General features: G+C 36.8%; 1 protein-coding gene across 2 annotated transcripts in view; it reads right to left on the reverse strand.

Moving 5' to 3' along the window:
- The window catches only part of DYNC1I1 (dynein cytoplasmic 1 intermediate chain 1), a 316,684-nt gene that overhangs the window by 254,689 nt on the left and 46,585 nt on the right, over positions 1–15,410 (reverse strand). The window contains exon 5 of one of the 2 annotated variants that reach the window (XM_054496027.2): positions 6,511–6,570. The exons of the other annotated variant lie outside the window; for it this stretch is intronic. Within the exon in view, the coding sequence (XP_054352002.1) occupies positions 6,511–6,570 (60 nt within the window). The remainder of the gene's footprint in view (positions 1–6,510; positions 6,571–15,410) is intronic. 2 annotated transcript variants of the gene reach the window in all.

The raw sequence follows: 15,410 nt of genomic DNA on the forward strand, positions 1-15,410 counted from the left end.
AAGAGAGGTGGTTGTTTTATAAAATGTGCAGAAACTAACACAAAGAATCAAAGAAAATGAAAATTTGTTCCAAATAAAAGAACAAGATAAATCTTCAGAAACCTGTCTTACTGAAATGGAGACATGTGATTTACCCAACAGAGAATTCAAAATGTTGATCATGAAGATGTTCACAATGGTTAGGAGAGAAATGCATGAACAATGTGAGAATCTTGACAAAGAGATAGAAAATATTTAAAAATACCAGATAGAAATAATAGACCTGAAGAATACAATAACTGAACTGAAAAATTCAATATGAGGTTTCAACAGCAGACTTGATTAAGCAGAAGAAAGGAGAAGTAAAGTCAAAGACAGCTCACTGGAAATCCTCTAGTCAGAGGAGCCAAAAGGAAAAAAAAAAGAATAAAAAACAGTGAAGATGTATTAAGAGAATTACAGGGTAACATCAAGTGGCAATATATGCATTATGAAACTCACAGAAGGAGAACCAGAAAACTCATTCAGAGAAATAATGGCTGAAAAATTCCCAAACCTGGGGAAGGAAATAAGACATCCAGATTCAGGAAGCCCAAAGAACACCAAGAACACCATATAAGATAATCCCAAAGATGCCCAAACCAAGGACATATTATAAATAAATTGTCAAAAGTTAAAAGCAAAGAGAGGATTTTGAAAACAAGAAAATGGCTACTTGCTATCTACCTGAGAACCCTCATAAGACAATGAGCCAATTTTTCAATAGAAATCATGCAGGCCAGAAGGGAGTGTGTGATATATGCAAAGTGCTGAAAGAAGAAAAAAAAACCTGCCAATCAAGAATACAATACCAGGTAAACCTGTCCTTCAAAAATGAAGGGGGTAATAAAGCCTTTCTCAGACAAACAAAAGCCAAGAGAGGTTACCATCACTAGTTCTGACATACAAAAAAATGCTAAAGAAAGTTCTTCAACTTGAAATGAGAGGATTCTAAACAGCAACACAAAAACATAAGAAAGTATAAAATCTGTTGTTAAAGGTAAATATATAGACAAAAACAGAAGACTGCATTGTTATAAAGGTGGTGGGTAAACAGCTTTTGGTTCAAATATAAAAGTAAAAAGACAAATGAATAAAAAATGACTATAACTAAATTATGTAAATGGGCACACCTTCTAAACAGATATGAACTGCAACACCAATTGCACATAATATGGGGGGAAATTAGATAAAAATGTAGAGTTTTCGTATGCAAGAGAAAATGCTATCAGCTCACTATAATAAATTTTATGTAAGTCCCATAATAACCACAAAGAAAATACCTATAGAAGTTACATACAAGAAAAAGAGAAAGGAGCCTGGGTGCAGTGGCTCACATCTGTAATCCCAGCACTTTGGGAGGCCGAGGTGGGTGGATCACCTGAGGTCAGGAGTTTGAGACTAACCTGGCCAACATGGTGAAACTGCATCTCTACTAAAAATACAAAAATTAGCCAGGCATGGTGGTGCATGCCTATAGTCCCAGCTACTTGGGAGGCTGAGGCAGGAGAATTGCTTGAACCTGGGAGGCGGAGGTTGCAGTGAGCCAAGATTGCATCACCGCACTCCAGCCTGGGTGATAGAGCAAGACTCTGTCTCAAAAAATAAAAAGAAAAGTAGAAAGGAAACAAAGCTTCTATTCAACATAATACTGGAAGTCTTAGCCAGATAAATTAGACAGAAAAAGAAATACAAGTCATCCAAATAAGAAAGAAGTAAAATGTCTCTTTTTGTAGATGACATGACCTTGTATGTAGGAAACTTTATAGACTCCACAAAAATTAATGCAAAAATTAAGTGTTTCTCTACACCAACAATGAACTATCTGAAAAAGAAATCAACAAAGCATTTCCACTAATAATAGCATCAGAAAGAAAAAAATACTTAGATTTAACCAAAAAGGTGAAAAATCTCTACATAAAAGAACTGTAAAGCATTTATGAAAAAAAATTGAAGACAAATAAATGAAAAGACATTGTATGTTGTTCATGGATTACATAAAACAATATTATTAAAATGTCCATACTGCCTAGAGTAGTCTACAGATTCAATACAATCTCTACCAAAATTTAAATGATATTTTTCATAGAAATAGAAAAAAAATCTTAAAATTCATATGGAACCCCAAAAGATCTTGAATAACCAAAGCAATCTTGAGAAAGGTATTCTCAAGAGGTATCACACTTCTTGATTTCAAATTATACTACAAAACTATATTAATCAAAACAGTATGGAACTGTAACACAAACAGGCATATAGGTCAGTGGGACAGAATGGAGATTCCAGAAATTAACCCACACATCTACAGTCAACTAATTTTCCACAATAGAGACAAGAATACAAAATGGAGAAATGATAGTCTCTTCAATTCACGGTGTTGGGAATACTAAATATCCGTATTTGAAAGAATGAAATTGGATCTTTATAACACACACATACATGTACACACAAAAAAAACTCAAAATGGATAAAAGATATAAATATAAGACCTGCAACTATACAACTCCTAAAAGAAAACATAAGAAATGAGATTTTCGACATTGGCCTTGGCAATGATTTTTCAGATATGACACCAAAAGCACAGGCAACAAAGGCAAAAGTAGACAAGCGGGACTACAGCAAGCTAAAAAGCTTCTGCACAATAAGAAAACAACCAATACAATGATAAGGCAATGTACAGAATGGGAGATAATATTTTAATCCATATTACTGATAAGGGGTTAATATCCAAAATATAAAAAGAATTGAAACAACTCAATAGCAAAATTACAAATTACCTGATTTAAAAATGCACAGAGGCCCTAAATAGACTTATCTCCAAAGAAGACATAAGATGACCAACATGTATATGAAAAAGTGTTCAACATCACTAACTATCAGAGAAATGCAAATCAAAACTATAATGAGATACAATCAGGATCACTATTATTAAAAATAAAAAATAAGAAGTATTGGAAGGGATATTGAGAAAACAACCTAGTACACTGTTGGTAAGATTGTAAATTGGCATTGCCATTATGGAAAATAATATGTAAGTTCCTCAAAAAATTAAAACTAGAGCTACATATTATCTAACAGTCCCTTTTCTGGACATACATATCTAAAGGAAATAAAATTAGTATCTCAAAGAGATATCTGTCTCTGGCCTGAGAGGCAGAGGTTGCAGTGAGCCAAGAGCGCACCACTGCACTCCAGCCTAGGTGACAGAGTGAGACTCTGTCTCAAAATAAAACAAAACAAAAAACCTCCACAATATTATTCCAAACCCAAATGATTTCATAGGTGAATTGTATTCTACCAAATATTAAAATAATTGCTTAAAAATCAACATTATGTTAACAAAAGCATGATCCATAAAAGGACAAATTTGTAAACTGTAATTAGTCGAAATTAAAATGGTTTGCTTTCTTAAAGACACTGTTAAGAAAATGAAAATGGCAGGCCACAGACTGAGAGAAAATATTAATAAATTATATACCCCATAAAGCATTTTATCCAGAACATAGGAAGAACTTTCCAAATCAATTATGAGAAAATAACCCAACTCAAAAACAATATATAAGACTAACAGATTTAAGCAGACATTTCATCAGAGAGGATACTCATATGGCAAATAAGCAACTAAAGAGATATTCAACATTATTAGTCATTAGGGAAATGCAAATTAAAACCACAGTGAAATACCACTATACTCCTTTAATAATAGTTGACAAATTAATAATTTCTTTTAAAAAGCTCAAACTAAGCATTGTCAAGAATGTGGAAAAATCGAGGCTCTCATAAACTGCTGGTGGGAATGTATAATGATAAAACCACTTTGAAAACAGTTTGATAATTTCTTAAAAAGTTAAATGTGTATCTACTATATGATTCAACCATAAATACCTCTACTGGGAGGTATTTACCCAAAAGAAATGAAAGCATATGTGCATTAAAATATTTGTACGTGAATGTTTATAGCAGTGCTATTTGTAATGGGCAAAAATTGTAAACAACCCAATGTATATAAAAAGTGACTGGATAAACAAACTGTGGTATATCCATACAATGAAATAAAAAGGATAGAGCTGTTTATATACACTTAACCTGAATGAATCTCAAAATAATCCTTCTGAATGAAGGAAGTCAGTCAAAGGAGTACCTCCTGGATGATTTCATTTATATGACAATCTAGGAAATGCAAACTAAGGTATAGTGACAGAAAGCAGATCAGATGTTTGGGGGATAGGGAAGAACAGGAAGAAGCAAGAGTGTAGATTACAAAGGGGCATGAGCAAACTCTTGGGGATGATTAAGTGTTCACTATCTTGATTGTGGTAATAATTTCATGGATGTGTATACACATCAAAAACCATCAATTTGAATAGTTTTAATATGTGTAGTTTATTTAAAGCCAGTTATACTTCAGTAAAGGTGTTAAATTAAGCGACAAAGCAGGCTATGGATTATGGTCATTCCCATGCCACAGCTCAAGAAGGTGAAATAAAACTCTCTAGAAAAATCTAGAAATTTTCATTAAGGCAACATTTGAAATTGTAACATGGCTAAAATAATGTCACCTCTCAAAAATTCTCTGAAAATGCCTTCAAACTCTCTAAGATAAGCCACTCACTCACAGGCAGATGGCATTTAACCTAAAATGCAAATAGTCCTTCAACCTCCTTTTATACCTATAGTGGGCATTGAAATTGATAGAACCTCAGAGATATATGGCCAGGAATCTCAGGAATTCAAAATGAATAATAAATAAATAAATGCCTAGTTTGGGGTATATCGGTTTGTATTTAGAAAGTGAACAGAAAGCCTCCTATCTTCTCTCTCCAACGCACTGGGTTCACTCTCAAGTATAATGCAGCAGGTAAGGTGGGGCCACAGATATGCTATATCCCTAGAATAAGTCACAAGTTTTAATCTGCATAGTCAACATGAGTTTTTGCTTGGAAAACAGATATAAATGGGAAAATTTCAAACTATTCCACATCAGCAAGTGTAATTTAGCACTGCTGCAATCTGTCTAAAAATCTGTTAGTTTAAGTGCATGGGGTAGTCTCTGCCAGTTCTCTCCCCTGCCTGTTTTTTTAACACAATAAAATTTTGAAGAACTGCCTTCTGAAGTTCCCCTGAACTATAACTTACCATATATTCTCTGCTTTATTTAAGCCATATCTCTTGCTTATTTAAATAATACAAATTGAAATATAACATAAATGAACTATATAACTAAATAGCCAAGAATTTAGTAAGGTTAAAAAAGAAATAGTGCATCCATTACCTAAATGTTAGGATATTTCCTTGGCTTAGTATTGTCATGAATCAGCTAAGAATTTTTGCATATACAAAGGGTCACAGGCAGATGGCATTTAATCTAACATGCAAATAGCCCTTCAACCTCCTTTTATACCTACAGTAGGCATTGAAACTGACAGAACCTCAGAGATATATGCCCAGGAATCTCAGGAATTCAAAATGAATAATAAGTAAATAAATGCCTGTTTTGGGATATGTTGGTTTATATTTAGAAAGAAAAGATAATGGTTCCATAAAATGTAGTTATGAAACTTGCTATTCACTTAGAGATATCCAGTGCTCTGTCGGTAAATGCTTAATAAATTGCTTGTAGGAAAGGAGGCAATTTCTGTGGTGTAAATACTTCCACTGTTGCTGATTTCCAGCTGATTTAACTGAACGTGAAGTTGAGAAGAGAAATGCGCAATCGGCTCTCCTGAGCTTGATGACCAGCTGCTACAAGCAACCCACTAGAAATATCTCATGTGTGACTACAGCTAACTCCAACCCTACAATGGAAATAAATTGACTTTCTAGGATATGTCTGTGTGTTTTATTCAACTCCAAGTCTTCATCTCTGAGGTTTTCTTTTAACTTGTGATAATACATTTCCATCTGAAAAAAATGATATTTAGGACATAGGAGACATTACTCAACATCAAGTATTTGAAATATCTTTAGATCAAGGTATTCAATTAATTTCCTTGTTTTTTTTTTAAACAGGAATCTTTAACTGTTCAAACTTATTTCAAATTAAGTGCTTATTGTGAGTTCCCCCAAAACTGAAAAGTAAAGAAACAAGACCCAATATTTTAATACTGATCTTAGACAAAGGTTAACTTAAGGCAACTTGTTAGTAAAGGGGAGGATGGTTATGATTAAAGTCAAACATATCTCCCACTGCAGAACTTGTGTGCCCCACTTTTAATTAGATGTGTGGGTTTATGTTTGATTTTTGTTTGGGGGAGTGTTGTTTTGCAATAATAGGAATTAATAAGGAGAAATCAAAAGCCATCTTTTTGTGGTGTTTTCCACAAAGAGAGACTTTCTTCAAAGCTTTATAAGGAAAATCAACAGAAGGAAACGAACTTATCAAACTAGAAGTTCAACAAAAGGGGAGAACACAAGAGCAACAACAGCTCCAGCATTTCAACACAACTGTAGCAAAGAAATAATAAAAGGAGTAACAAAAGAGCAGACATATACCCAAGTTCTGAGTCTGACTGCAGCTGGAGCACTGAGGGGTCTGTGTCCCACTGCAGGGTCCTAATTGTGCAGCACAAAGGAAAAAGAACACAGAGAATTAACAAAAGGGGAGGGCAACAAACCAAACCAAACTATGTCATTCATCAAGGCAAGAGCATATACAATACATACACAGAACATGTCCCCCTTCCATCCCCTCCACCCCCAGTGACTATCAAACAACAAGAGAAAGTGAGGAGCCATCTTTTCCTGCAAACATCTGTTTAATTTCGGGAGCTATGGCTACTTTCATGAAAGAAAGTTGAGACCAAGTGTTCAAACTCCACACACACCCCTACCCTTTGTTTTGTTTTGTATTGAAGCCTCATTGATTTGAGCAAGTAAACCACTGCATGTATCTCTGACACCCAGAGCCCACCCACATCTGGGAACTCCAAGCATCTTCTACGTGGTGAAAAGAACTAAACGCAAGGGTGCAAATGGGTCAGGGCAGGGGTATGACTGCAGGGCCTGGTGAATAACTGGCTTCCTTGGATCAGGTACTACAAATATAATGCATTAGATTTCGAGACTCATGGGTATTTTTATGCTTATTTATATATTGTACACCAAGATGGTCACCAACAATATCATGTCTAAGATGTCAGGGATTGATATCTTATATTTTTTAAACATTGCATAAGCAATGGCACAAAGTATCAATAGTTACCAAAGCATCCAATTTCCCTTGTTATTTCTCCTTCTAAATAAGAGGGGATAAATGGCTTTTCTATAAACAGAGCACATGCCAGGACCTTTCTCAGCCAGGCTCTTTAAATATCCTGCACAGAACCGGTTACAGGTGAATCAGGCATGAGATTATCTCAGAGGCAACTAATGGACAGCACAAACTTTAGGATCAGGCATCTGTGATTCAAATCTTGCCTCTGTGACTTACCAGCTGTGTGACATTGAGCATGCTGTTTAATAAGTTCTCAGCCCCTGCATCCCTTTGTTTACTCTGTGGCCTACAGAGCAGTAGCATCAGCATCTCTTGGGAGTTTGCTGGAAATGCAGAAACTCACATCCCACCCCAGACTTAGTGACTCCATATTACAGTTTAACAAGTTCCCCAGGTGATCCATGGGCACCCTTAATTTGAGAAGCCCTGCTCGGTTTCCTTGTCTGTAAATACTTACTGTAGCTTATATGATAACTTATGAACTCGCCTGCAGTGATCTTCCAAACTTCTCTCTAACCATTCATTCACTCACATCAACTCTGCATACTCCTTAATGTTCTTCCTTTAAACATCTGCATGGCTCATGACTTTGCTTCTTTTGTGTCTTGGCTTAAATGTTACCTCCTCAAAGAGGCTCCCCTGCTTCACCACCTGATCTCAGGTAGCACTTCCTTATCACTTTTCATTTCCTTCCTTTCCCCTGCTTTATTTCCTTCATAGCACTCATCTTTACCTATAATTTTCTTGTATATCAGGTTATTTATTTTTGTTTGTTGTCTGACTTTGGACTTAAGCTTCATAATGGCAGGGGTGGCTACATCTCTAGAATATAGGGATATGCCTAGAACTGTATCGCGCATATGTGCTTATATAATACGATATTTGTTGAATGAATGAATCTTTTGCTGGTTTTCTACAAGGATTAAATGCAGGTATACCTATAAAGCACATGGCAACCATATGATAAGCAGCAGCTGCTTTTACTACTGCCACAACTACTCTATCTACTCTTAATATTTCTTTGAGTCAATGCTCGACCTATTTGACAGATCGCATATTAACCCCTCCTGCAGAAGTAGCAGAATACAGATTCACAGCTTCCCTTCTATGCTCTGGCTGTGCTCTTGTCTTTTTACATAAAACCTCTGAAAGATTAAAACTGAAGTCCAATGAGACACTAGCGAGTGTTTCTTAGACCAGTGCTTCTCAAATTTTAATACACATACAGATACCTGAGAATATTGCTAAAATGCAGTCTGACTTAGTAGGTGTGGGGGTGGCCCGAGACTCTGCATTTCAAACAAGCTCCAGGAGATACAGATGCTGCTGCTCTGTGGAACACACTTTGAGCAGCAATGACTTGACTTAGATAAGTGGTTCTCAAACTTTCATGTTCATCAGAATGACCTGGAGAGCTTTAATAAGCTGATCCCCAACCCTAGAAATTCTGATTCAGTAGATCTGGAGTGGGGCCCTAGAATTTGTAGTTCTAACAAGTTTCCAGGTGATGTTTACAAGGCTAATCACGGGACCGCCTTTGGAGAATGACAGAGCTAGACTATTGCTTTCAGCTCAAGCCTGGCCTCAGGCCCAGGCCACCCCTAGACCAATTAAGCCAGAATGTCTGGGGTGGGACCCAGGCATCTGTATTTTTTTAAAGCTTTCCAGATGATTCTAATGTTCAGCCAGGGGTGAGAACCCCTGCTCTGAATTCATTCTCTGCTGAAGAAAATTAGCCCTTCTTGCTTCTGGGCACTGATTCTTTAATCTCGTTCAAATTGTGAAAGTAATGGAATATGTTAACATAATTCATACTTGCTGTTCACATATCTCTGGGGGTCAAATTTAAGAGCATTTCTTCTGCTGTAGACAGAAGAGCAGACTCTGGCTGTTGCTGATTGTAAGAAGCTTTCCTTGCAAGGAGTAGGATCAGCTATTTGACCTCCATTTTCCTTGAGGTTTCTGATGGGCTGATTTTTAGCGACCACTTCTCCCAGGAGCTCCCCGATGGTCTGGCTCTTCTGATACTTATTGAATAGATCACCTGAACTCACTATACCCTTAAGAAGTACAAATAGTGATTCTATCAGAATCATCCACTTAAAAAGTCCACAGATTAGTACTGGGGAGTTTGCATTTACTCGGCCGGAAAAACAAAGGTAGGAATGTAACACCACAACAGCCTTGCCTCCTGGCACACCTATGTTATTCAGTAACAGAAATCATAGTTATTGTCAGTAACAAGCTGTTGGGTAACGAGAGAAGCCAAGGATGCTATCAAATGTGCCAATTGTATTATATTTTCATTTTTCCCATTATTATCTGTGGGGTGGTTCCTTTCAAGGAATATGCAAATATGCAAATTTTTTTGAAAGGAACTTAAAGCCAATATGCAAAATGGGCAAAGGTTGTTTGTGTTTCCAGGGATAGCCTAGAAATATGTATTAAACATTCGCCGAATTCCTTCTGTGTAAACCATGCAGGACAGCTTCCCCACAGATGGCAGTATTTTAGAGAGGACCACTCCTGGCCCCGGGTGGGAGGTCTGTGTCCTGGATATGGCTTCACTGTGTCATCAGACAAATCTCCTTTTGTTCCCAGCAAATGAAGGTGCAGGCCTCAAGGCCCTTTAACATTCTTCTCTGCCTGATATTTTAAAATCTAGGATGATTATTCAACTGCCTTTTAGCTTTCTCTTCTCCAGTTAGAATAATTTATTTAACCAATGGGCAGAGATCTTATTTTCCAGCCATCTTATCAAGTAATTGTATCTCTGAAAACAAAATGATGGTGATATAGAAATCATCCTCTTTACTATAATAATTAGTTCTATTTTTCAGTCATTTCTGGAATGGTTCAATCAATGCATGCAGAGGAGAGAAGATTTTGATAAGAATATTCATTTACTTATTCAAAAACCATCTATTAAGAACCTAAAATACAAAATACTGTAACAGAGGGTTGAAAAAATGTTCAAGGAACCTATAGATCTTATGAGGAGATAAAACATATATAAATAGGCCTGGCGCGGTAACTCATGCCTGTAAGCCCAGCACTTTGGAAGGCCAAGGCAGGCAGATTGCTGAGGCCCAGGGGTTCCAAGACCAACCTGGGCGACACGACGAAACTCTGCATCTACAAAAAAATACAGAAATTAGCCGGGTATGGTGGTGTTCGCCTGTGGTCGCAGCTACTCAGGAGGCTGAGGTGGGAGGACAGCTTGAGCCTGGGAAGCGGAGGTTGCAGTGAGCTGAGATCATGCCACTGCACTCCAGCCTGGGTGACATTAAGACCCTGCCTCAAAAAAAAAAAAAAAAAAAAGCCAAAAAAAAAAATATATATATATGTATATATATATAGTTTAGTAGAACAAATCTGAAAGTAAAACTTGCCATATTCCATTTGACCTGGTCTTGGAGGAGGGGGTAGGATTTGGGCCTAAATTCATTTTCCTCAGTGCTTAGTTTATTGGACTTAGGTGGCTGAATTAGTCCACTAGGTCTTATAAGACTGTTATATTTTAGATGCCAACTTAACAATTTGTTGTGAGAACAATAATAACCAGGCAGACAAATATATAAACCTGACAAAGTCTTCTCTCCTTGAAGCCCAGCTTCCTGGGAAGCCAGATGTCCCTAGTATCTTTGGGACTAGAGTAGGTGATGCTGAATGTTTAACTATGACAGCTTCCCCTACCCGGCAGTACCACACGTATGCTGAGGGACATGGAACTTGCACTTAAGACTTTTACATTTTGGTAAAAGAAATGAGACATATGAATATTTATGCCTAATAATATACTGATAACATTTACAAGGAAGAAAGTAGCTCTTATCAGTTGCTCAGAGACTGGCACAGTTTAAAGTTTGAATAAATATGAGCTGAAAATATTAATAAATGCCGTAGGAAAGACAGATTAAGAATAGTGATTGTTATAATTTCCCTTCACTTAGTGTTTGCTCCTTGCCAGCCAGCCAGGCATTGGACTGCAGTTTCATCATCCTTTGGAAGTCACAGCAGGGAGACACAATTCCACTGAAAAGATTAGAGATTCCATTTCACCTGGTCTTGGAGGAGGGGATAGGATTTGGGCCTAAATTCATTTTCCTCAGTGCTTAGTTTATTGGACTTAGGTGGCTGAGTTAGTCCACTAGGTCTTATAAGACTGCTATATTTTAGATGCCAACTTAGCAATTTGTTGTGAGAACAATAATAACCAGGCAGACAAATATATAAGCCTGACAAAGTCTTCTCTCCTTGAAGCCCAGCTTCCTGGGAAGCGAGATGTCCAGCAGTATCTTTGGGACTAGAGTAGGTGATGCTGAATGTTTAACTACGACAGCTTCCCCTGCCCTCCCCCACCATGACCTTATCTTTCCCCAAGACCAGACATCATCCTCACTGCTACCCAAGTCTCCCCTTTCTGGAATTCCTGGGATGACCAACCTAGCCCTTGTTGTTTGATACAATCTTTCTCTAACTATGTCAATCAAATTTCCATCAGTATTCCCCGCTGGGGAACCATCCTGGTGTTGTTTGTTTGCTTATTTTTATGAGTTGCATTTGGCTGCTCTGATTAGTTTCAATTGATTTCTTAGGTTAACTTTCTGAGGTTCTGTCTAGGTGGGATCTCTGATCTCTGTTTCATAGGAGCCCTATTATGTGTTCAGAGGCTAAATAACCCAATAATTCTGTACCTACTCTGGACCAACGGGCACTGTTACGGTTCTGTGGTCCCAGGGTTGGATTGGCTGTTTTGGACATGCCAATTAAGGTCACATTTCCTAACTTCATTTCAAAATACAGACGCTTCCCAACATGGAAAATATTCACTTATTTAACCTTGAACATATCAAAAACATTGTAGCCTCTGGCATCTTATACAAAAATGCCTACCATGTAGTAGTTAATTTATAATTTGTGGGTCAATTTGTTTTTCAATATTTTTAAAAAAGAATAGGCAAATGTCAAAATTCTTCAAACTAGCAGTAACCTACTAAGAGACAAGCAGAATTTCATATTTCATATTTTAAACCTTGCACCAATTCATTACTTTCTAATTTCTTATAAAATTCCCCTTTCATTGGCTCAATTTTATTTGCTCAGTTTTAGTTTATGAGACAGAAAGAAGTGAAAATTTAAAAAAATCCTTGGCCATCTGTTGAAAGTGTAACTTAGGAGTGAAAGACATAATGTCTGTGTTGCATATACCTTGCACTCTGATGAGTGGTCAATTTCTTCCCATTCAGCTTTTACCAACAACAAGTTGGTGGTTTCCATTCTTCTTTCCATCTTTATTAGACCTCAGAGCAGAAAACCTTAGAATTATTTCCTAAAGAGTGTTTTTGTTCTTACCTTTTCTAGTCTTTGGCTATAAGAAAGAGATGTTCAATAAATATTTGAAGGCAGTAGTTAACAAATTTCTCATTTATAATGTTAACACTCAATGTGGCTAAGGCACTCTCATACACTATTGGCAGCATTTAAATTAGTAAAGTTCTTTGGGAAGTAATATGCCAATATGTGGCAGGAACCATAAAAAATAGAATTACTCCTGGACTAGTTTTGCTGCCAGGACCTCAGCCTATGAAAATAAAACAGCATCAATAATAATAATCATAACAAAAAATGATAATGATGATTATAATGATGACGACAACCACCTCCAAATCATCAAATCCCATGGTCAGTTCTTGTTCCTTAGCTTTGCTGTCTCTGATTTTGGTCACTATTGGCTCCTTCTTGGCATAGTCTTTCTTTTAGTTTTCTTGGCCCTGAAAATCTTATTTCTTTTCCTCCCTCTCTCACTGTGTTTTTGGCAGTACCCTTGCTCTTTCCATTCCAATAAAGACAAGCATTCTCCAACCAGGATTCTGTCTTCTCCTCTCACCTTTGTACTCTAACCCCAGGCAATCACATAGATGTCCATATATCTTCTGCAAAATAACCCCAAAGTCCTCATTACCATTGAGCTCTTCTCTGAGTATGCATATTTGAGAGCTGTAACTACACAGCAACATTTCCTTAGATTCAAATTAAATGTGTCAATTTACTTGTTCTTTAGAAGTAAGAAGACTCTTTATATTCCTTGAAGGTCTAGTATAGTATCTGATAGACAATAAATTCTCAATTGTTTACTGAATGACTTGATGAATGAATGAACAAATGAATATTCTTTACCTGGCTTTTCTGTAGATAGGTGTGACGTGTGAGGGCAAGTTGATTCCAAAAGAAACAGTTTTTATATTTTTATTAAAAAATGAAATAATAAATCAGGGCATGTCTGCCTAACTCCCTTAATATCCATCAAAGCATTTATGGAAAACTCAGTCTTACTCAGCGTGATGTCACTACATGGCCGCAGGAGAGTCTTCAGACTCACTTCCATACTGAAGAAGGAAAGCATATCTTATTTAATAAAAATGCTGACCACTGGCCGGGCATGATGGCCCATGCCTGTAATCCCAGAGCTTTGGGAGGCCGAGGCAGGAGGATTACTTGAGACCAGGAGTTCAAGACCAGCCTGGGCAAAATAGCGAGACCCTGTCTCTATGAATATTATTATTTTTTAAATGCTCAACATATTGCTGATTTGTGGTGAAAAACAAAAGTGGTCCAGCCATCTTCTATACCAAATGAACTTAGTAACTTTAATTAGTCCCTGAAGCAACTGCACTGGAACTCAAATTTTCATGTTCTTCCTTTTCTCTCTAAGATGGAGAGAGAGCTCAAGGACAGAATACAGAGCTTTCCTGAGTCCCACAGTTTCTCTGAGCGCTTGTTCCACATGTCTTCTCTGTCAAACAAATCACTAGTGATTAATCAGCCAGTGCAAACAGTTTGGGATTATGTAAGCATAGTGCCAAACAGAAAATATCTAGTCAATGCCATCGCTAAATATCTAATTTTTAAAATGCCGTTTCCAAAAGTAATACATGAAATAATAAGGACATTTTAAAATCCATTATGTCACTCATCTGTCACATTCATTACAGTGATGTTAATTAAGAAAGGATGGTATTTAAATAATGAGTTAATGTTTTACTTCCTGGCCTCAATTTTTTCCTTACTTAGGACTGGCAATGATGATAAAGATTTTCTGATGTCAGAAATAAAAGTGGAACAGTGAAATACATACTTATATCAGGCTCTTTTTAAAAAGCATTTTTCTTAATTTATGGTGGGAGAATTTTCCATCTGTGTGCTAACACCTGAGCCCTAATATGGAGCTCCAGAATGAGCCACACTAAGCCACATGGGAAGTCCATCTGAGCTGGATTCAATAAGAAATGTAGGACTTCCCATCATATAACAAGAGCATGTTTTCCCAAAATCTTACACAGAAGTCCTGCTGTCAAGCAAGCAGTTTCTCTAGAAGAAAGCTCGGCTACCCCTTCCTAAAATAGATGCTTACTGTGTTACTATAACCATATGGGTACATAGAGCACACTTTGCCTGAAGACAATGATATTAAAAATTTTGAACTTATTGTGCTGCATAAAGAGAAAACCCTATAGTGTGAATCTTATTTTAATTTACAAAGAGACTGACTTTCAACCAACCTTGAATTAGCAACTTCAGTCTCCCCAAAGTCTAATTGGCTGGTAGCATCCTGTCAATCTCTCTTTATATAGTGATACTTTAAAATTTTTTTGTATAAGCAAAATTTTAATAGTCTTATTAAATTTCCCCCATAATCTTGTATTATTTATTATACTTTTCACCTTTACTAATGCTTCCTTTATGCCTTCCCTTTAGCCTCTGATTTATCAGAGCATCTTAGAAGATGATGATGCTTTCACCCAAATGGGTCAAGTCCTTTGAGGCCTATGTAGTTCCAAAGAATCCTGCAGAATCTGACCGTGGATAAAGGTGAAGGTCCTAAGGATTTCCTTTGGGTATTATGTCCATGTGGCCCCAGAACACATTTTTCTTTCCTGAAGTCACTAAAAAAAAAAAGTAGTAACTACATGCAGACAGGATAAGTTGCCTACAATGAATTATTGTAGCCCCAAAACAAGTATCTAAATTTTACCAAAGCTTTCTGTCAATAAGAAATTGAATAGTAACTATATGGAGGCCCAGTATTCAAGCTGAAGAGAGAACATTGAAGAAATCTGTCCCTTTGTCCCTGAATTATAATCTGAAATTCACATGAAGCTGAAAGCCTAAGTGACTT

The sequence above is a fragment of the Pongo pygmaeus genome, chromosome 6 (assembly GCF_028885625.2).
Source record: "Pongo pygmaeus isolate AG05252 chromosome 6, NHGRI_mPonPyg2-v2.0_pri, whole genome shotgun sequence".
NCBI lineage: Eukaryota > Metazoa > Chordata > Mammalia > Primates > Hominidae > Pongo > Pongo pygmaeus.